The sequence below is a fragment of the Larimichthys crocea genome, chromosome XIX (genome assembly GCF_000972845.2).
Source record: "Larimichthys crocea isolate SSNF chromosome XIX, L_crocea_2.0, whole genome shotgun sequence".
NCBI lineage: Eukaryota > Metazoa > Chordata > Actinopteri > Sciaenidae > Larimichthys > Larimichthys crocea.
Window position 1 is genome coordinate 1194348 of NC_040029.1, and position 22017 is coordinate 1216364.

The window sequence follows — 22017 nt, forward strand, 5'->3', positions numbered from 1 at the left end:
CAGAGCTGAGTTTTCAGGCAGTAAAAAGGAGGGGAGGAAGATGAAAGCAGGGTTGAGCAGCTCGTTCTTCCTCCCCATCTCTTCTGTCATGTTCACCACAGAGAGTCCTGATAGGTGCGCGCACGCCCTCGCTCAGAGGCTTAAGTGTAGACACTCGCGTGCGGGGTTCGTGGAGGAGTGCTGCGGCAATAATTAGATTTCACTTCAAAGGAACGCGTGGTTGTTTCGGCGGGAGACGGAGGGGGAGGACGTGTGATTGGCTACTCGAAACTCGCAGGTGTGGGACTCTGAGATACTGGACCATTCTCTTCTGTTGAAACTCTGCATATCTATGTCTCTGTGTATACATATCTGACTCCTCTAGTTCAAACATCCATCTCTTTGACATCAAACTAAGCGTGTGAGTAAAGGAATCAGAGGTGGGGAGACGTCTGCTCTGAGATGCAGATGACATAGTCGACTATGAGAAAACACCTAACCATAGCTCCATATTAAGTGATTTTTCTTTTTATGTGTGTATGAAGCACTTTATTACAATCACCCACAGTAGACAGTTTGTACAGTAGCCCAGCTTTTGGAGAAACGGAAGTAGAGCAAAGCACTGCTAAAGATCCGTTTAAGAGTACGCGACTGTGCCTTGCCGTCAGACAGCCCTTTCCCTTGGCGCTGTCCTGTCCACAGCAGTGCTTTGTTCTACTTCCCTCTGCTTCTCAGACCACACAGACCACTGACTACTGTAGGTAACACACTGACTATGCATAAATGCTTCTACATCAAAAACCCTTTAACGACGTACACAAGCTATATACAGGGTTCCCACACCTTTTTCATGAACAAATTCAAGCACTTTTCAAGCACCTTCAAGCACCAGTTTTTCCATTTTTCCAGCCCCTTTGAATAGGTAGCCTACTAGTTGTGTTTGCCATGATGGTCATGGGAAGCGCAGCGGTGCCACTGTATGGCATAATAATATGGGTCTAATTAGCATTATTTCATATGGTGGTAGATTGACTGTTTTGATTTTTAACTAATTGTGAATTGGCTTGTATTCTCAGCTTGTGAGCGGTGTATTGTGTAACTACCATAGCGCAATAACAGTGACAAATGCCTGAAGGGGGCTAAAGTATGTCTATCAGCAAGGACCATCACACAGACCCAATCCACACTTACTGCCCCTGTCCATTAACAAGATACATGCTAGTGCTGCTTGATGATCAACCAGTATGCTTTGCTTTGTACCAGCCCCAGGAAGACAAAATACAGACAAGAGACACTCATGATTTACTGGAATGTAATGTATCAGGTGTCGATAGTAGTCTACTGTTATTTCTCGGCAGAACACCAAGCGAGTATGATAACTGAGTTCTGCATGTAAAGGCATCGGATCAAGCGCGTAGCCGCTTAGGAAACATTTTTTGTTTTCTCTTGGTTTATTGAGATAGGCATCACACAAATTTCAAGCATTTTCAAGCACTTCACAAAAAATTCAAGCATTTTCACAACCTTGAAAACACTGAATTGAAATTCAAGCATTTTCAAGGAATTCAAGCACCCATGGGAACCCTGTATATAGAATTCTGATTTAATCTAAGAAATATCAGTAGAATATGAGTCATCTGCCACGTTTTAGGCATACCACTGCAACAGTGATGGCACATGAGCCATATGCCAGTGAATGCCACCACAGCCTGACATGACACTGAGACAATCAGGTACATCATTAGCAAGTGACAGTTGAGTATGAGTGACACAAAAGCAGCGGCGTCTTCTAAGTGGCCAGCACCAGAGAAGACAAACTGTCACCGAGGCCGATCTTTGTGCTGTCATTTACTGGATTGCTGTTAGCCTACACCTACACACACTCTTCTTCCTTCTACTGGCAGGCTGTCAACCAATTTTTTGTGTGTATTTCAGGGTGAAGCCGCCCCTGCTTAATTACTGCCATGCTAATTGAATCCCAGTGTGAGTGATGTATGGGGATAGGAGTCTCTGTGACAGAATGAAAATGAAATAGTATTAAGCAGCCAAGTAGATAATCCATTTAGGAATGTCTGGGAAACGAGAAGGATTAGTTAACGCAGCGCCATATGGCTCGCCTGTCACCAAACATCAAAGTTGTCGGAAATATGAAATGTTTTCATTCTCAGCATCTCTAATTTTTACTGGAATTGTGAAACCAAACAAACCTGCTCCAGGCACATCGGTCAAACAGAAAGCCGCGTGTTATTTGCCTCCTCATTTTTAAGTGTGAGGCAGATCGGGAAAGAACTGTCACGGACGATTGATTGGCATTTACAGGAGCCAATAGCCAGGTGTTACACCCCCCACCACTGTGCACTTGAGGTAGAGCTATGATTTAGAGTTTCCAGTGAACCAACACAGCTTTGAATAAAAAACAGCTGCGACCCTGATGAGAATAAGAGGTTACACGGGATAGCTAGAAGGAGGATGGATTTGAATAAATAATGTTTTGATTCAAGGATAGACGACGAGCTCTGTGATCAGTCTGAACCCAGTCTGACCGATGAACGCACATCAGTGTCAGATGTCCACTAACCTAGATTATTAATTCTCTCTAAAATAGTAAAATATGTTGAATAGGTCAATGTGCTCTATGGAAACATGTAGGGCAGCCTTGATATTGATAGTTTACCAAGTGAGGTGGACATAAACAGGAGAGTTGACGCTCTGAACCACCCGCCTGTCAATCAGCCCATGTAAACCCATTTCAAATATTAAACAGTTCACTGATAAGAAAAGACAGCCAGACAGTTGACTATGTAAAAATGTCATCATGATGATGATCCACGAACTGTAGCTTCAAAGTTTCCTAGCGTGGAGTGAAGTTCTTGTTCTGTTCAGAGGTCAGCGGCTTTGGTGTGTCAGCACTTGGCGGCTCGTCATCATGGTTTCATCATTAAGCGCCTGACTTCACTGTGATCTCCTGCTACTGCTAGGCATCATAACAGACCATCCACCAATTAATGGTAGCTTGGCTCATCTGTTGCCGGGGCAACGCACCCGCAAAGCAAGAGGGGAGCTCGTTTCCGCAGGTAATCTACGGACAGAAATCAACAACCGCTCATTGATGCACATTGTCGGACAGAAGCCACACACACACACACACACACCCATTCCCTCACTGATGATATTATGCAAAACACATGCAGAGTGTCTTCCCTTCATCCTCGAACAAACACCCGCCTTTTACTCTTCCCCGTATCTGCTGCTCTCATCTTTCCACCACATCCTTCGCTTCCCTCCTCTATGTCCTTCACCCTCTCCTCTTTCCTCTCTCTCCATTCTCCATCTTTGGCCCCCATCCTCCATCTTTCCTCACTCATCCCATCACTCTCTCTCCCTCCGTTTCTTGCTCCAGTGGGCTGCAGATGGTGCTTAATGGACGCATAACTGAGCGTAACATCCTTGTGAATAATTCCACAGGCACAAGGTGAGCCATAGGACAGCTCCATATGTGGACACACAAGAAAGGTAAAAGCACACACACACACATGCTATATATAAATATATAATATCTAGATATAGGCTAACATCCGCATTTCAAACTTTTTTTAAACTTTTTTTTTTATATATTTGAACATGAATTAGTGGAAAAATATTGAAAAAAACGGAGATCTTCATCATCAGAAGTATATTGGTATGCAAGAGTTACTCATGGTCACACTCATTGGGTCTCACTAACCAGGCTTGTTCACGGGCATCCACAGCTTTCTTTCATTAGGATGTTTTTTGAGCGTTTAACTTGAAGAATCTCTCCTGATAGTCCGTGACTGCTTCAGTGCAGCTCTGTAAACGTCGTTAACAGCTGTTTCATTAATATTTATTCCTAATTCTTCTGTCTTGTCTAGCGCTAGAGACATAGCTAAACTTGTTATCTTTTTGTCTGCTGAGGTCTTACTGCAGAACTTAATGCTCAGGAGTGTCTTCTGCTAACTCTTTGTGGAGTTTCATTCCCAGAAATCAATCAGTGTGCAACAGATAGCCCCATAAGGAAATTTTAGGCCTGTCAATTATGCAAATAATCTAATCTCGCGAATCCTCACCTTCGGAAAATGTGCACGAGGCCCAATGTGTTGCTGGAAAGTAAATCCTCTCCCCAGTGGCAGATTGATTTCATCCAGGATCCTCTGACTTGTGCTTTTCAATCACCTTTCAATGGTACAGGTGTATCTATACTACAATTAAATTAAATCCTTTAATTTAACACACAAATGAGAAATCCATTCAACTAATTATGTGACTGCTAGCTGCCTCCCTGCAGGCAGCCACTGTAGAGGATGACAGACTGACCAGAAACAGCCATACAGAGCTGGTAGTCAGAGCTAACCAAACTATCCACAGAGCTAACAAGCCACTGTCAGACTGTCTGTGCTGGAAACACAGAGAAGCCACTTCAGCTTTGGAGTGTCAGCACATAGATGTAACCTGGTTGTTTAGAATAGAATAGATTCAAGTCAGTATTTAGCAGATAAACCTTGAACAAACTCATTTTATGCCAATATTAACACCATTATTAATGTGTGTATCTTCTTAAAGGATGAGTAAATTCTGATTCAGATCTGTTTTTAGTGTTTTTCTGTTATTCAGTGGCAAAGTCACATTAAATCGTAATAGTTTACAAAACAATAAAACATTGAAACTTCAGAGCAGGGTGGATATTTTTATAGAGATCTTAAAATATATTTAAATATTGAAAACATCCATTGAGACTTCTACTTGTCTTGTGGCTACAGGGATTTACAGTTGGCTACATTTGCATGCACAGAGGTCGACACGCCGGGCAACTTTCTTAAAGCTCATGTGGTTAGATTTATTAAATAGAAGATACTTTTCACAAAGGTTGCTTAATATTTCAAGGTTGCCCTGGTTAGTGTAATATAACGTGGACCAGCAGTTTGAGGTGGATGAGATTCATGGCCAGACTCTCTCTCTGTACTTTGAACAGAGGATCACAAAGGAGAGGATGAATAAAACAAAGTTGGTGGCATTTTACTTGAAGTGCACTCCTGAGACATAATAAGGACATCATAACCATTAATGTGTGAATCTTCAGGGACACTGGCTCTTTTCATGATGAGATGAACCCAGGAAACGCCATTATCCCTTATGGATTTTACTTCTACCAATCATAAAGGAGGACGAGGAGATGAGGAGAGGCAGATGAGCTACAGAGGGATATTTGCATGTGGAGTTTTGTGCTGACTAGACTGTATGTGTCAGTTACAGCACATGCCATGTAATGTGTTATCTGTGACGCTTTCATTGGTTTTCCTGCTGAATTTCCCCGACTTGCCAAAAGGTAGAAAAGCACATCTTTGTACTGGCAGAAAAATAGCTCATTAGAAGCGCTGATGAGAAACACCAACACGACTAATGAGCCATTTAAGAGGAAAGAAGGACGGTGAAAGCCATCGCCACCATGTGGCTGTGTGCCTGTCCAAATAATGGTTCATTTTCAAAATAAAGGTATGTCTTTAATTGAAGGTGACTGTGTGGTAAATGAAAGGTGAAAAAAGCTGCCGCAGTAGTGACTCCAGTGTGAAAAAGTCAAAAGGAAACAAGACAAAAATGACAATCCTTAGCTTTTTTTTGGAACTGAAGAGTGAGAACGTCCTTTATCTGCGGACTTTGAGAGGGGACGAGGTAGCCAAGGCTGGAAGCCCGACGTTCCGAGCCACAAAGTCCTGCTGAGCGCTGTCACTGGTGTCATGTGGAGTGTTCCCTTTGACCTCGTAGGTCCACTGCATGTCTGCTGCCTGTAACAAGAGTAAATCTGGTAAAAGTTTGTATGTATACGAACAGATAAGTCTGTAGGTCACCACGGATGGAACTCATTCTGCATGTTTAACTTTGACCTGAACTGTGGCTCCTCACATCTGCAGCTGAGTGTACTGCATGATTTAAAACGGATTAAAGTAACAATAACACCGTCATATTTGAATGGTAACGTGACCATGACCAGTGATGTGGTGGAGAAAATAAAACCTATTGTCAGTCAAATTTGTTGCAACGCATCACCAAACACAGACAAAATCATTTGAATACCTGAATGCTTAGTCTCGCTCTGTGCTTGCAGTATGTTGTGGGTGTGAAGGACACAGTGATGAGAGCTCCAGTAGATCCAATGGGAGGTAACATTCCTGAAGCTGGAGTCACTGTGAACTCACTGCTGCTGCCTGGAAGGAACGCCGCCGTGAACTGCTCCGGCATCCTGGAAACAACACAGATTCAAGAGCTGATTCTGTCTTTTAAAATGAAACACTGATTGGATGAAGAAATGGTGTTCTAAAAATAAATAATCCATTTAGCTCATTTCTTCAGTCACAGCTCCAAGAAGCAAAATGTCACTGTTCTAGGGGTACTATTTTCTGACCCTGGAACTATTGAGGTGGAATCTGCAGGGCAGCTCACCGATTGGCCAGAGACAGCTCTATCTACACAGTGAACACACTCTAACCTTCTTGTATCAATATTAGGATGAGGGGTGAACATTTCTTGTTCCGTTATTGATGTTACAAGTAAAGTTATGAAGTTGAACTCCTGACTCGATAGAGAGAGAGTGTGTGTGTGTGTAAACAAGCTGAGAGTGGGAAAGAACGAGAGAGCAGAGCGAGTGAACCAGAGCTAGAAAGCTTCATTTGATGATTGTTTATTTGTGGTTTTGTACTAAAGGAGCAGAGTAACAACCATAAAGCTCTTACAGAGAGCTTCTCTGCTTTTCAGTCTCATTCTCCACCTCTACATGTCTTCTTTGCATCCATTCAAACACTGTGCCAGTAAATACCAAGAACAACAGGACGGCTGTGTTGTTATTTCTTTGTTTGTGAAAATTGCATTTCAAAGCTGCTGTTGTTTTTTTTTATCTGTTACAGACCTAATTTATCTCCAGATGTCGCAGAAAGGAAAACATGTGCAGAAGGGACTTTTGGTTCCCAGTTCAAAAGGTTTTATTCATCCCTTTTCATCAAGAAGGGCTATGTGGGAATGCAGCAGCAGCTCACATGGAGTGTGTACCATCGATCAAGTCCTTACTGCAGCGTCCTGGGTTTGAGACTGGGACGTTTGCTGCATGCCCTCCTGTCTCTCTACTGTACTGCCAATACGATATGCTACACTTCATGTTAGGAGGTCAGTCTATTGTAGTTTGCAATTAATGTAGTTTGATTAATGCAAGAGACACTGAAATTAGACAAACTTGTGTCCGTAAACCATTTTAAAGTTTTAATACATGGTATGGTAAATATACAGTGTTTTTTATCTTGTTTTAACTTGTTTTAACTGGTTTTACTGGTTTTAACTTGATCTTGTTTTAACTGTTAACTGTCAACCGTTTGGGCTATTTATTGTATATTGTTTGTGTTTGTTGTGATCAGGGCATTGCTGTAAAAGAGCAATTTGCTCAGTCAAGGTTTCCCTGAATAAAGAACGGAAATAATAATGAGTAGGAAACCTAGATGGAGGACGAGTGACTGAAACAAAGAAGGTGAGTGAGAGAACAACAACAACAAAAACACACACACACACACACCTGGTGGTGCTGGTCAGACGGAAGCCCAAAGCCGAAGTCTTTCCCAACTCCGTGGTCTCAGTGATGATGACGTCATCCACTTGAAGCTCTGTGGCAACGAGTGTGATGGGAAACTCCCAGATCTTGCCGGACACACACTGCACAGCTAAGACCGCCTCACACCTGGACACACACACATTATTATATTATCATTATTACATGTGGCTACATGAATTTTTCAGTGCTAAGTTTACACAGTCCGCACAACAGCAGGTAAAATGTATCAGTGTTTCCCATTAATTACTTAGACTGCAGCGGCCTGAACCGAAAGGATTTCTACACTTCGGGTGGTTTTATTTTCACTTTCAGGCAGAGCTACCTCACCGCACCGCTGATGAGAGAGTAAAACTAATCACAGTAGTAAGCAGGGTCAGAGATGGTTCACAAAGATGTTCTACAGTGTTGAGGGGGGCTGAGTTAGCGTTCAGCTGCAGGAGCGAGAGAAAGGGAGGTGAGGGGAGGCCTCAGTGCAGAGCCGTGCCAGGTGAGATGATTAACACAGTTGATGCTTGATGTCTGATCACACTCTTTCCTTTTTAATGCAGTAGCATGCTGGACCTTGAGACACGGCCACACACACACACACAGACCAAGAAAGTACTGACGGATGTGTCAGAGTAATATAATAACGTGTGTCTGAGAAGTTCACGGAAACAATGGTTTAAGTGTGTCGAGTTGTGTGTTGTGCCGAGGAGCGAATAAATAAGTAATTATTTAGTTTAAAAATGATGAGCAGATTAAAAAATGTTTGAGAGTAAACACTAAAATAAGGTGGAGAATTAAGCAGAACCAAAATGGTGAAATAAGAAATAACCTTTGGGAAACAGAAACATAACCCCCTCCTGTCATTCTGTGGGAAACAGTCATGTTTCTCATTGAAACTCTACAACTAAAATAGAAAATACTTTCAAACTAAACCAAGCACAAAATTACTGTAAATTTGACTGTAGTTTGCTACTTTTTCCTACGTAAACAAGACGCAAAGGGCAGCAGACAAGATTAACTGGCTCTGCTGTGTATCTTGTAGCTACTTTGTACATGCGTGTATTGCATTTCTGGAATAACTTTACTTTAAGAAACTAAAGCCTGCTGAAGCACCCTACAGCATTTCTGATTCATTTATCCAATCTCTATTTAACATACAATGTAGGGCAGCAATAAAAGGGTGCCATTATTCTTATTGTAATGAAATCTTTCTTTAAGCAAAAAATAAAAACAGCAGTTCAAGCACGGATACTATATACAGTCCAAGTATATGCAGGGTTACATTCAACGTGTGAGTGCCCCGGCTGATTCTGCTGATTACCTTCATCCAGAGAAGAGGAATTAGTCAGTGAAATGAGCTGCATTCGTTTAAACTGGAATGAAAACCTGTATACAGTTGGCGCACCGTGGCACACGGACGAATACTTCAGATTTAAAAAGTGCTTTCCACCCGTCTGTTTTCTTCCAATCATTCTTCCACTCTTATTTATCCTGAAAAGTGTAATTTGAACATTCCTATTTATCTAAAAAAAAAAAAGATCTATGATTCACTAAACCGGTCTTTAATATTCCCGCTTTCAGCTCATGATACTTGGGTCTCCTCATCTCACTGCCCACGGCAGAGGAATAACATGTAGATAATGGAAGAGCCTATTAGCAGCACCACACCCCCCGTCATTTCCTCATGGAGAAGTCATTAGCTCTCGGAGGTATTGATTCTACCAGAGCACGCCTCATTAATGGACTCCACAGATGAAGACAGGAACTGATAAATGAATGCACTCTTCACTCAGCGGGGTGTCATATGCAATGTACAGCAAGGAGGACAGTGGAGGATAGGTTCATTTCAAGCTAAAAAGGTGGATGTATCAATGAGTTTTTGACACACAAGTGTGCACCATGGCAAACATTCGAGTGGGTGATGCAAAAAACAAACCTACATATGGTTTCACACTACTCTACTGATCTACAAGTGGTGGTAACGTGCCAAGAAATGCAGCAATGCACCAGCAGGGGTAGGGAAGACTAGCACTACAAGCTGGTTAACATGGATGTAAACAATGCTGGGTTGAAAATATTTTAAAAATCTTTTATGAGGAAGGAAAATGGAAAAAAAAAAGGAAAGGAAATACATCCGATACATTTGCTGGACCTCTAGGATACATGCAATGTGTTTTGTTGAGCAACTGTTTGTTTGTTTGTTTACAGGAAAACTCCACAGGGCACCTTTCACAGGTTTATTAATGATAGCTGCCTTCCACTTAGAGGAGGTCTTGCTGCTGTGTGTGCTGGTTCACTGACACTCATGGGACTGAGCCACTGTTACACAGTTATTAAGTCGCATGTGTTTTTCCTGCTGAGGTAAGTCAAAATGTCTGCTGTGCAACCAGTCCACTGGGGCTGCAAATAGCAAGAGAGCGCCAAGCTGAAGCTGCAGGTGGCAGAATATTTTAAATTAGGAACACTGATCATGAGGCAGGTGAAGTTCTACCCAGCAGCAGTTTATTGGTGAAGGCTGCTTTGGTGGAAGAGGTTCGACCAATTGCACAGCTGATATGTATCATTAAAAATGGAACAAGCCGACTATTGTTCTAAACCCCATACCCTAACCCTAACCCTTACACAACAACACTGAATCCCAAACTTGTCCTTTCTTGTTTTGCAGCTGTTGGTTGCTTTGGATGCCTTCAAGGGACTTGGTGTCCTGCATACTGACGTCAAGCCTGACAACAATATGTTTGTCAACCAGCAGGACCAGCCCTTCAGGGTAAAATGAATAGACTTCAGGGAAGGGTTGGGTTGGAGATCCAGCCAGCAGGATACAGGCACCATCATCTGTTAATCTAGCAGTGTTTGAGTCACTTTACTAAATGTCCACATTGTTTTCTCATCTTCTTGTCTTCCCTCTTCTCAAAGCTTCAGAAGTTGGAGACTGGTCTTCTGATGGAGCGCAACCCGGAGACTTTGCAGATTCAGCAGCTTCTGGATCTTCTGATGAAGGACATTCCCTCTCTGGGATTGGTAGGTTGTATGGGACGGGTGTAGTTAAAGGACTAGGGTGGACATAGCACACAAGTGTTTACAAGTATTGATCTTTGAGTATTTTGTCTGTTTTTGTTTGTTCCATTGTTCCATGTTTATGTTTCTTATCATACAGTGGAAGTGGTCCTTCCTCTATTTGTAGTCATTGATATGTTTGTGTGAAGACTGTAGAAACGCTCCTGAATTTAGCAACTTGTGACTTAAATTATTTTCCATCTATATTTTCCCTCTTGTGCATTGGTTAGAAATGTTTTCTGTTTGAAATTATGGATATTCATAATTATATCCATGCAGAAGGAACAAATAAAAACTGAAAACTTAACAAAGGAGTGCTGGTTGAAATATAATTGCGAGTTAAAACTCTGTCCAAACCACAGCGAGAAAAAATTACAGACTGATCTGACAGTTTAAAATTGCCTCATCAAAGTGTCACAATTCAAACACAAGAAGCTTCAGTTGCCAAACATATTGGTGATTGAATAATGACTAGAATCAGGTTAACTGTGATGTCTCTATTAACAATTTAGGTATCACTTTTGTATGAAATAAAGGTTGTTAAATAAATAGTTTTTCTCACTGAAAGCTATTAAATATTAGTTTAAAAATACCGTGTGGTTTGATTAGAGAAGCAGGAGGAGAATCCCTGGTGTCTTCAATCTAAAAAAGTATCAAATGTGTTTTTAGGTCACACCAAAGTTAATGCATTGTCTATGGAGATCTGACCTAACATGGCAAGCGCTGTTAAGGCGGAGGCATCTAATGAGCTTTACCTCTGAGAGAGCACAGCAACCTTTAGCTTTAAACATTAAGACTCAGCACATGCAGACAGTCAGTAATAAATGAATGCAGAGGCCACACCCACCTGAGAGAGAGAGGGAGAGAGAGGAGATGGGAGGAAGAGAGAGGCAAGAGGAGAAGAGACTACTGTAGAGGGAGAAAGAAAAGAGATAAATGAATGCAGTGTTTACTCACAGCGCTCAACGCAAGTGTGTTATCTGTAGAGAGAGAGGGAGCAACAAACAGATTGTCTGTGTGCCTTCCTTCCTGTTGTGTGTCTGTGTGCTTGTTTTGTTTTTCTGACTTATTATTAGCATCCTTTTGGTTTTTTTTCCCACACACCCAGGAGGAGTGCATATTTGAGTGCGTGCAATTTTGTTTTTTCTCTTTGTTTTGTGTGTGTATAACTTTTGAACCATTTGCGTGCCTCTCTCAGAGTCTGCATTATACTCTCACACTCTCCGAGTGTGTATGTGTTTAGTTCTCTCTGGTAATGAGTGTTTGTGTATGTCTAGATCGCTCTGTGTTTCAGAATGTGCGAGCGTCTGTATGTTTGTTTGGTTTTTTACTGTAGTGTGTGTCTGCGGCTTCTCTGTGTGTGTATAATGCTTTTCCTTGAGTGTGCAATGTTTTGGTTTTTAACTGGTAGCACAGCCAGTGGAGTGGTTTTGTAAGGAGAACAGGATTTAACTCCAAAGCTGCTGAATCTCAACAACAAAAAGTCTCTCAGAGTGTATTTCATTCCCCTGCATACCTGTGTGTGTGTGCCATGCTTTTTTTGCGTGTGTGTAGTACTGTCACCTGCATGGCCTGAGGGGAGTATAGACTATATTAAGGGTGAGTGTTACGATGCCAGTCTCAGGGTCCCTCCTCGCACTCTCCACGGAGATAGAAAGGCAGTCCTTCACCTCTGTGTGCTCTGTTTCAGTGTCTGAACGAACCTCACACAGGAAGTCTTCCATCATCACCTGGGAAACTGTCCACAAGTAAGAAGTGAGAAGACGATGATTGAGCAGGTGCATGGAACACCAGAAAAGAAAGACAACTTACTGTGCTGCTGTACTTTTACTTTTAGAAATTAGAACGTCGGAATTTTTTGTTTATTTTTGGCGCTTCCTTATTTTTATTCAAGCATGCTGAGGATTATTTTCTTAGTCAAATAAATACGTTAGGATCAGTATCAGATACTAAAGTGGTTGCATGAAGACCTGCAGTATGTAAGTATGTAATTCAGCTGAACAAAAGCCTTTTACCGCAGCTGTCCTGTAGAGACACAGAAGACAGCAAATGCAGCATCGACTCTGCTCATTGTTACTCAGCTGCAGCACAATGCAATTTGTCATGTTTACCTGAACACAAAATCCTACAGCAGGAGCAGTGTGTTACATGTGTTAGTCCTCAGGTCAGGATATGTTAAACATCTGACTTCTATTGGGCTAAAAGAAAATCACACCTTGTGATTATCAAAATAACTACAGCCCTGTGTCTTTTGTCCTCACTTGATTATGACTCAACTTATCACGACTTGTAAAAATGCTCTATTAATAACCACAAAGCCAACATACAACGTGATCATCAATCAATTACCTGCTGAGCTAATCAGACAGATCCTGACACATCTCATCTTTTTATCATTATAGTGACTAGATGACAGTCTCCTCACTAATCAAATATGCTGAGTTTCCTGTCTGGTGTAGTATAGATGGAAAATATGCCATCATTGTAACATAGTTTTAAAGAAAAGATCCTCAAAACTGTTTCCTGATATTGTCAGACCATGTGGTGTGTGAACTCACACACTGGCACGCACCTTCCTGTCCTTTCCGGTATTGGTTCCCCGGCACACATCCAGTGAGCAGTATATCCACCTTCTTCTCCAGCTGGCAGCCCACTTCACAATAGACCGCGCCAAGTGGTGAGTTCTCAACAGGCACTTCCATGGGAATCCCACGGAGAGGGTAAATCCAACAGATGGTTGACAATTCCTGCTCTGACCTGCAATATTTATGGAGAGCCTTTTGTAAACAGTACTTTTACGACACTTAGGATTAGCAATGAGTCTGCATTTGTGTTTGTATTTTATGTTTAGGTATGAATAGTAGAGAACAGAAGAGTTTTTCACACTGACACACATTGTAAACTGAGCCAAAGCCACTGTACCAAACTGTAAAAGTAATGGATTAAGGTGCCTTTGCCAGCCTGGGTTTCCTTCAGGTGTTTTAAGGTGTAAAAGAGAGTGTGAATGTGTTTGTCTGTGTGATAGACGACCTGTCCTGGGTGTACCCTCCCTTCCTCTAGCCCAAAGCTCAATGGGACAGCTACTTGTGAACCAGGTTGGGAATGGGAAATGGATGGATGATACACAATATACTGCCCTCACTGTGTTCTCATGCCCTCATATAGCACCCCTAGGCAGTACAAATACCATGCATGGAACAGAACATCTTTAATGCGCTCTAACACTGCACTGAGCACTTTCAACACTTGCCCGTAATTCTTCATTTTGTTTACAGTGTCAGGCTATGCAGAAACCGAGCTGTATGTAGGCATAGCAGAAGCTAATGAGCTTTACTGAATGTCTAGAGACTCAGATATTGCCTTTTATGTAGACAATAAGACACACACACACACGCACACACACACACCTCACGATGTCTGTGCTGCTGCGGGGCTTCATAGTAATGCAGAGCCAGGCATGTTGTAGCTCCATAGAGTTAGGTGCAAAAACCACGGGCACATTGAAACTGGCTCCTTTACTGATCTGTATACCTGCAGCAAAGACGGGGACAAATACACAGTCATCAATACGTTTTCTGCCCGGTCACCAGAGGAGAAATACAAAATGTTCACTATGGAAATCATGACTCATTAAAATGCACTGCAGCAGCTCTCGTGTGGATATCTGCAAAACCATTGAGGCTGATTCCAAGTAAGCCAGAAGAAACAAACTTCAGCTTGTAAGAAAATCTTTCCTGTGATGTAGACTCAGGTTCATTTATTTAGAAGCTAATGAAGACTAAGTTGTTGCCTAAGACACAACATTGAGAGGTCCAGAAAAATTATAGCTGCATGAATCGATCTTTTGGCCAGTTGGGAGCTGGAAACTTTACTTTATTGCGAACATGTTATCAAATTATTGCTTATTTTAAATGTAGCAGTCAGAGAACAACATTAGCATTCAGCTGGAGTCGTGTTTGTGTCCATTTGATGAATGAAAGTCCAATAATCTGTCTCCTTTAAGCTCTGTTTTGTCTCCACCAGCTCCTGTCTGTAGCTGCTAAATGCTGCACTGTGTTCACCAGCTAGTTTCTAACTGTGTCTGTGTGCTCTTTGGTACTGAGCAGGTAGAGTGCAGTGGGTTTTTTGTCATGTGGTAACACACCTTTAGTGTGGCTCAAAGGGATAAAGAAGACTTCCTTCTCTGTAGTGACTTGATGGCAGTTGGGGTCTCCACTCGGGTCCTCGTCTGAGACATGCCAAGTACACACAGTGTCACATATATGCAACAAGAACAAACTAGTGACAAAATGTCTATTGGAGAAAGTGCCTGCGACCTGTGAGTGTGATATCGAACGAGACTGGGAGCGCAGTGGGGTTTACGACAGGAATGGTGATGGAGGCATTGGAGCCAATCACGGATGAGATGCTCAGAGGCTCCTCGCACTCTGGATTGACGCCCCGTCCACTCAACAACACACACCATTCCTGCAACTTGAGAAAGACAGAGACAGATTAACACATACACAAGTGGCCAGAGGGAGAGAAAGAAAGTGAAATAAAGGAGAGCATGAAGGGAATACAAAAAAAGAAGAAAGAAAATGTGTGGTCATGAGATAAAAACTTTGAGAGAGGATGGTAGAATCTATTCTCTAATGCGGTGATATGACAATTATGTACCAAGACAATTGTTTTCATGTTGCTGACATCAATATATAAGTCACAATAAGTCATGAGTTTAAAGATTCCCCTGTTTTCTTTATTTCTAGTTTTCTTTTCGAGGAAATGTTATCAGTGTTTATATCACCCCGGAGAACAGCCTCCTGTGCCTTAAATAAAATGTACAATCTGGACCAATGAAAAGCTTTATGAGGTGATCCGATTGCTCTGAGCTTCATGTGGATGATTGGGAGTGATGAGGCAGTAAATAAAATGAGAACACCTGCTTAAACCAATTTAAGAGGAAAAGGAGGCGAGCTATTCCTGCACCCACTGTATGTGTGTCTATGTGTGCTCTTGTGTGTGTGTGAAGACAGGGAATAGTGATTTATGAAATCTATTTTCTCTCTGCACTCGTGTGTGTGTGTGTGTGTGTGTGTGTGTGTGTGTGTATACACACCTCAGGGCACGTGAAAGTGATCTTTGCTGTGTGGTCCCCCTCTCCGATGGATGAAGGACTAAAACGGACACCGAGCTGGGTGGAAGAGCGGGGCTCCAAAATAAGCTGGAACACACACACACACACACACACACACACACACACACACACAGAACCCAAAAATCCTTTACTGCTATGCAACCCACAGCTTTCCATCCAGATACAGCTTTGTCTCTGTCTTTTCCCTCCAAATGACAACAACTGTGTTAGTCTGTCACACCGCATTGTTCTTTTTTTAGAGATGAAAACCAAAGCAAAAACACTCTAACATCCATTGAACTACAAAGAACATCAAGAAATAGCAGTAAATAGATTTCCCCAGGGGCAGGAGCACGGTAACATAAGCTGAGTGTCGAGACAAATGAAGCTTTATTCTGGAATAATGGAAAACAATACTGAGCTGATCAAACTACAGATGAGGCACAAAGGTGAGTGTGAGTGTATGTACTAACAGTACTTCCAGAATCCATTTCCAGTGTGTAGTTTCTGGGGTTACTGTTGGCTACGAGTAGCTCCAGAGTCTTAGCTGTTGGATTAACCAGGGGAATGGTCTGCCTGGTCCACCTGACGCACACACAGACACAGACATAAGTCACAGACATGCAAATGTGAAGTATATTGGACTGATGGATTAGCACGTAATGGCACCCTGGGTTAGGGGTGAAGTGCTTTGGTCAGGGGTAACTCAGCAGTGCCCAGCAGTCCAGACTCCATACTGTGCTCTGTGAAGAGACCACCCTCCGGTTCTCAAGTCCCTACTGACTGAGCTACTGCCGCCCATCTGTGCTCTGTTTTTGTGTGCGCATGCATTCCTAGCCAATAACCCTGCAGTGTGTTGGTGTGTGTGCACCTACTTGCCCAGCTGACAGCAGGCCTGTGGTAGCGTGAAGACTGGAGGAGGAAGGGCATAAAGCTCCAGTTGATACCAGAACTCCCCCACCAGCTCTGAGTGGAACAGAACACTGGCAGAAAACACACACTTATGTAAATGCTGAGTGCTGTATTTGTACCATACACTCATAACGTTGTTCAGAATCAACAAATATATGAGGGGCCGTTCAAGACATTATTCATTCTGGCCATGCCTGACAGCTGGATCTAACCAGTTTTTTTCACGCACTGAGTGTCTGACACTTTTTTGCTGTATTTCATAAAATAAATAAAGGTAGTAGTGGTATAAATAATATTACAAATTAAGCTACACACACACACACAAACGCTCTCCCCATATGTATGTGAGAGTGAGAATGTACTGTATGTGTGTGAGAGAGCCAGAATAAATAATGTCCTGAACGGCCCCTCATACAAATAAGTAGCTGCATATATTCCATTAACAATCTCTCCTCCCCGCCCAGGATGATTAGTCTTACCTGCCTGTGCTCTTTCCCACTCTGCCAGGGGAGAACGTTGCTTTGTAGGTGAGCGTCTTACGTGGGGGAATTGAAACAGTGTTGGCCCCCTTTAGGTCATCTCCTTCCAGGTACACGTCCAGCACAAGCAGCTCCTCTTGTGAGTTGTTGACAGGAATCTCTATGGTAACCGAGCTCTGGGAACACAACAATTCAAAGATGACTCCTGTTTCTACCTTTTCTTGTGATGTTCTGATGGTCTTTTGAAGTATAGAGGAAAGATTAATGTTCATGTAACAGTGGCCAGCAGCAGCAGAAACACTTCTTTATGGCCTGCATGTTAGAAATTTAATAACAATCCTAAAGTGATTTTATTCACTGTGCTTTAGTATGGGTCAGATAGCCATCTACAGCACACTACATCGGCCTCATCTGATCTCTAACCACTAGACCTCCACTCCCATTTAGAGTGAATCAGTGTAACTATAGTAACTAGAAGATGATGACATGTGTGTAATTAGGCCACAGCTTCAGCGTGTCATTGTACAATAAAATGTTTTTATTACTCTGCTTTAATTATTAATTATCTGCAGCCCCTGATGCACACACATAAAACTTGTATTGTGGTACACTGCTGTACTCTTAACAGATGAAAAAATGTGACACTGAGTGTGTGTGTGTGTGTATGTGTGTGTGCTTTTGCTGCTGCACTTTGTCAACATTTCAGCTGTAAAAATTGAGGCCTGAGGGTGGATATTTACTCAGGATTTGTAAGACTTTTAGGCGCTAAACAGTCAAATTGAGTTTGTCCTTATTTACTAAAAGACCACACTGAGGTTCTGCAAAGGTAGTGACACAACTAAAAATTGTGTTTTCCTGTTTAGAGGTAGCTTCAGGCATCACCAGACTAATTCGCAAATGCAAATGAAACATCATGAGCTCTGCGGATTCGTCTACTTCCCAGACTAGTTCAGAAGTTCAAAATATGGACATTAATATAAATAACCTCTGCAAGTGACTTTTCACTGCGGCAGAGGAAATGGTTGCACTGCTTTATCAAAAACACAGAGGGGGAGATAGACGAGCCATGTCCGAATGGAGAGAGAAAGACAGGCAAACACAAAAGTTGCATGAAGTTACTCTGCTGAAGTTCTCCATAATACAAGACTGAAGACAAGAGCAGCAACATTTCAGTTTCCCTCAGTGAACCAGTTTATTTTTCCTGACTTTTAAAGCTCTAGTAGCAGTAGGCCACTGCATTTTTTGTTCACAGTAATAATCTAATCTACAGAGATGAAATGTTTTACCAAAAATCCCCCACATTATTTTAATGTCAGTTATTCACTGTTTTTTTTTTTTATTTGAGTTGACACCATTCAGTCATATACAGCATATAAACTGAAGATGAATGCACTCTTGCAACTTCAAAAGTGTCTTCTCCTCAACAAATACTAAGTCGTTTTTGTGATATGAGAAAAAACCTGTCACAAAGTCTAACAAGTCCTATTTGTAGCAAATGAGATAAACTGCAGCTGTGCTTATTCACTATTCTATACTTTGAAGTGAAAATGTGGTGATGCAAAGGTTTTGCCACTTGTCTGAGTTTTCAGAGCTTACCTGCGTTGCACACTGAACACTTATGACCTTGTTGGCTGCTGCCGGCTCACAAATGATCTCTAGAGAGTAATGCACTTCATAGCGTCCAAGTCCATTTCCTGGATGACATACACACATATATAAATACAGTATAAATGCAAACATGTACGGAGCTGTAAATGCTTTATATGGTGCAGCACTAAGCTTACCTTTGTGTTTATCTGCCTCTTGGGTGTCATCAATTTCTAGAAATGACAGAGAGCCTGCAGAAGTGATGGATCACATAGTTTTTTTCGTTGATTGATTTATGTAATCATTAACGTGTAACTACCCAAACAAACATACTGTAGATTAATACACAAATATACAGTAGAAATACATGCATCACTTACACTGCACAGTACAAGGTAAAACCACAGCATTCAAAGCAGACATTTAGGCACCAAGACTGTATTAGTCTGAGTGCATCTGTTTAAGCAAATGCAATGAATCAGAGTAAACAAATTAAGCTGACATCAGACTGCAGCTGCCTTCCACGTCATGTACCAACACACAGTGGGTGAAAAAAAAAAAGGAATCACCTGTCTGTTTCCCTCGTTTCCATGGTGACACAGCCAGGGTGTACGGAGCACTGTGACCAGGTTTAATCTCAAGGGAGGGCGCGGCAGTTACAAAAGATAGGTCTGTCACCACCTGTGTCCATGAATGTGTACACACACACACACACACACACACACACACACACACACACAAGACAGAGAAGAACCACAAATACAGAGGAAACAGGACACACACACAGAATTTAATTACTTCACTTGTAAATGGCTCAAAATATACACAGAAGCCAGACAGTCAAGACTGCAAGGACATTCTAATAATATAATAATTCTGCGACTGCATTTTGTGTTCTCTCTTAGTTATCATAAGTAAGTATGATTTAAGGTCCATGGTCCCTTTAATTGCTTTTCATAGTGTTGATATAATATACTGACACAACTTCTACTTCTCAGAGATGTCCTTCTGCCTGACAGTTGCTCCACTACTGTCATTCAGACATTCATGTTCCCAGAGGATGAACCCTGCTGACTTTGGTTATCCCCTGATTCTTCAGCTGGTGTTACCAGCAGGTCAAGCTTTTTACTCATCTTGTGAAATATTTAACAACCTACTTGATGGATTGGCACAAGATTTTGTACAGACATTCATGGTTATCTGATGATGTATTCCAATGATTTGATTTTGTCCAATAATTGTATTTATGCCCAAATACTTGCCCCTGTACTAACGAATGAATAATTCTCAGCTGTACTTTGTGTTAAGTCATGCTAACATGCTAAACACAAAACACTGCTTTGCATGCTTATGTTGTCACTGTGTACAGCGTCACAAGTAAAGCATTACAGAGCCGTTAGCATGGGTGTAGACTCATAGTCTTGTCTATACATTGGTTTTAGAAGAGTCCTTTGTAAATGTGCAACCTTCTTAGCAAAGTTCCAGTAAGTGTGGCAGTTATTTATATGTGTGCTTATACCTTGAGAGTGACTTTGTTCTGGCTGTAGTTGGGGACATCCAGCCGTGTGTGTGTGGTTTGACCTACAGGGCAACGTAACACCACATGGTCCACAGGCAGGGGGTGCTCTCCGACTCCTCTGAGGGTAAACACGTGCTCAGTCCCGTCGCAGTCATTATGTAAGGACAGCTTGCCCTGTGGGGGTAGAGATAAACTGGTGTTCAGTGTTGTGTGCACACAGCACAGTCAATGGCAAGCGGAGTCTCGGCTGCAGTCAAGTCACACTGCCACATTGGCTGATTACAGAGGCCACTGTAGGGCAAACACATGTTTTGGATTCAAGTCTAAAATGCATTCAACCGCACCACACTAGATGGTATTCCCTGCACAACAATATGTCTTACTGTTTTGATTGTGTGCATAAAACACACATAAGCCTCTTTTAGTGGTTAATTTTACTGACTGCACACAAGGATCTAACATATCTAAATCCTCAGAAAACTAGGTTATTAATGCTATGCATGTGTTGTGTGATAGGCAGGCAACTAGACAGGCAAACACACCAACACAAGACTAATAGAGAAGAACCGCAAGCGTCTCCTGCAGCAGCCACAACGGTGTTAATGCTCCGCCCACTACTTCTCTCAGAAATGCAGTGGTGGTTCAGTGGTAGAATTCTCGCCTGCCATGCGGGGGCCAGCTGCGGATACCTGTAACGCTCTGACAGCCAATCAGAATGTAGTATTTTCTTGCTCGCTGTCCTTGGTACTAAATTTTGCTTTCTCTGGCAATTGTACTTAGCTGCTGCACCAGTTGTTTAAAATTTCAAGTTTAAATGTACACCATTTTAGTATGAAATAGTATTATATGTAACATTAAATTTAAAAATACTTTTTATAAAGGAATATATATATTATTACACTGCAAAAATAAACAATTGTGACTGATATTTTGTTTTATGAACAAAAAAGTATAGTAGTACTTCATAGTATAAATAGTATCATCATATTTGACCTATTATTCATAATGAAAATAAGTTGGGCCAGTTATGAAATCAAGTAAAACAAGGTATTTCATTAGAAATCAATGTCTTATTAAATCTGTTGTACCTTCAGTGAAGTTTAGAAAGGGCTAAAACAAGTATAACTTAGAAATTAGAAATTAACTTAGGGAGAAGTTGTGGAAAAATAATCAAAACAAGAAGGACTAACAACAAGTAGAAAATAAGTTAAAAAGTGTCTGAGTTCTCAAGCATAGATCCTACACAAGAAATATACAACAAGATTGATTAGAAATATATAAGATCAATTAGAAATATTAAGAAGATCAATTGGAAATGTATACAAAGAAATAACACAATCAAATAGATCTAGTGCACACAGCTGCAGTTAGATTAGGAACCTAAAAAAGTTAAGGGCATGTAGTGGCCAAAATTATTAGAACACTTGGATAGAGCCATCATGAGGAGATTCAGCTTGTTTTACTGTCTTGAGATGCAGTCCAAGCACTGTGTGCACACTTTAGACCGTCATGATGCCACCAATTCACACCAGAAGAAGAGGAGAAGTAGAAAAAAGAAACTTTCAGTCAGACAAGTGAAGGATCTCAAAATTCTCAGTCTTAAGGACCGAAGAAAGACCTCACGAGAACTGCGTGACGAGATCAACATCCATCCAAACCAATAAAAAACTGAAAAGACACCAAATGCCTCTTGAAGAAACAGACTGTTCCTCCTGAGAACACTTGGAGCCTTCAGTGTGTGTAACAGGTTCCTCCAGATCTTTTACCAGTCTAA

At 41.7% G+C, this 22017-nt stretch overlaps 1 protein-coding gene across 5 annotated transcripts in view; it reads right to left on the bottom strand.

The window, feature by feature from the left end:
• Nucleotides 1–4668: 4668 nt before the first annotated feature.
• LOC104936889 (cilia- and flagella-associated protein 47) overlaps nucleotides 4669–22017 on the bottom strand; it is a 50385-nt gene continuing 33036 nt past the window's right edge. For 3 of the 5 annotated variants that reach the window (XM_027291799.1, XM_027291800.1, XM_027291798.1), the window contains 16 exons: nucleotides 20244–20417; nucleotides 19294–19405; nucleotides 18922–18975; nucleotides 18734–18831; nucleotides 17138–17313; nucleotides 16622–16729; nucleotides 16220–16331; nucleotides 15729–15833; nucleotides 14947–15103; nucleotides 14775–14858; nucleotides 14038–14161; nucleotides 13203–13387; nucleotides 12194–12368; nucleotides 7550–7711; nucleotides 6067–6232; nucleotides 4669–5777 (listed from right to left, as the gene is read on the bottom strand). In XM_027291799.1, coding sequence (XP_027147600.1) covers nucleotides 5637–5777; nucleotides 6067–6232; nucleotides 7550–7711; nucleotides 12194–12368; nucleotides 13203–13387; nucleotides 14038–14161; nucleotides 14775–14858; nucleotides 14947–15103; nucleotides 15729–15833; nucleotides 16220–16331; nucleotides 16622–16729; nucleotides 17138–17313; nucleotides 18734–18831; nucleotides 18922–18975; nucleotides 19294–19405; nucleotides 20244–20417 — 2133 coding nt within the window. In that variant the 3' untranslated portion in view covers nucleotides 4669–5636. Of the gene's footprint in view, nucleotides 5778–6066; nucleotides 6233–7549; nucleotides 7712–9851; nucleotides 10627–12193; nucleotides 12369–13202; nucleotides 13388–14037; nucleotides 14162–14774; nucleotides 14859–14946; nucleotides 15104–15728; nucleotides 15834–16219; nucleotides 16332–16621; nucleotides 16730–17137; nucleotides 17314–18733; nucleotides 18832–18921; nucleotides 18976–19293; nucleotides 19406–20243; nucleotides 20418–22017 lie in introns of those variants that run through there. The other 2 variants (XM_027291802.1, XM_027291803.1) reach the window with 2 other exon arrangements.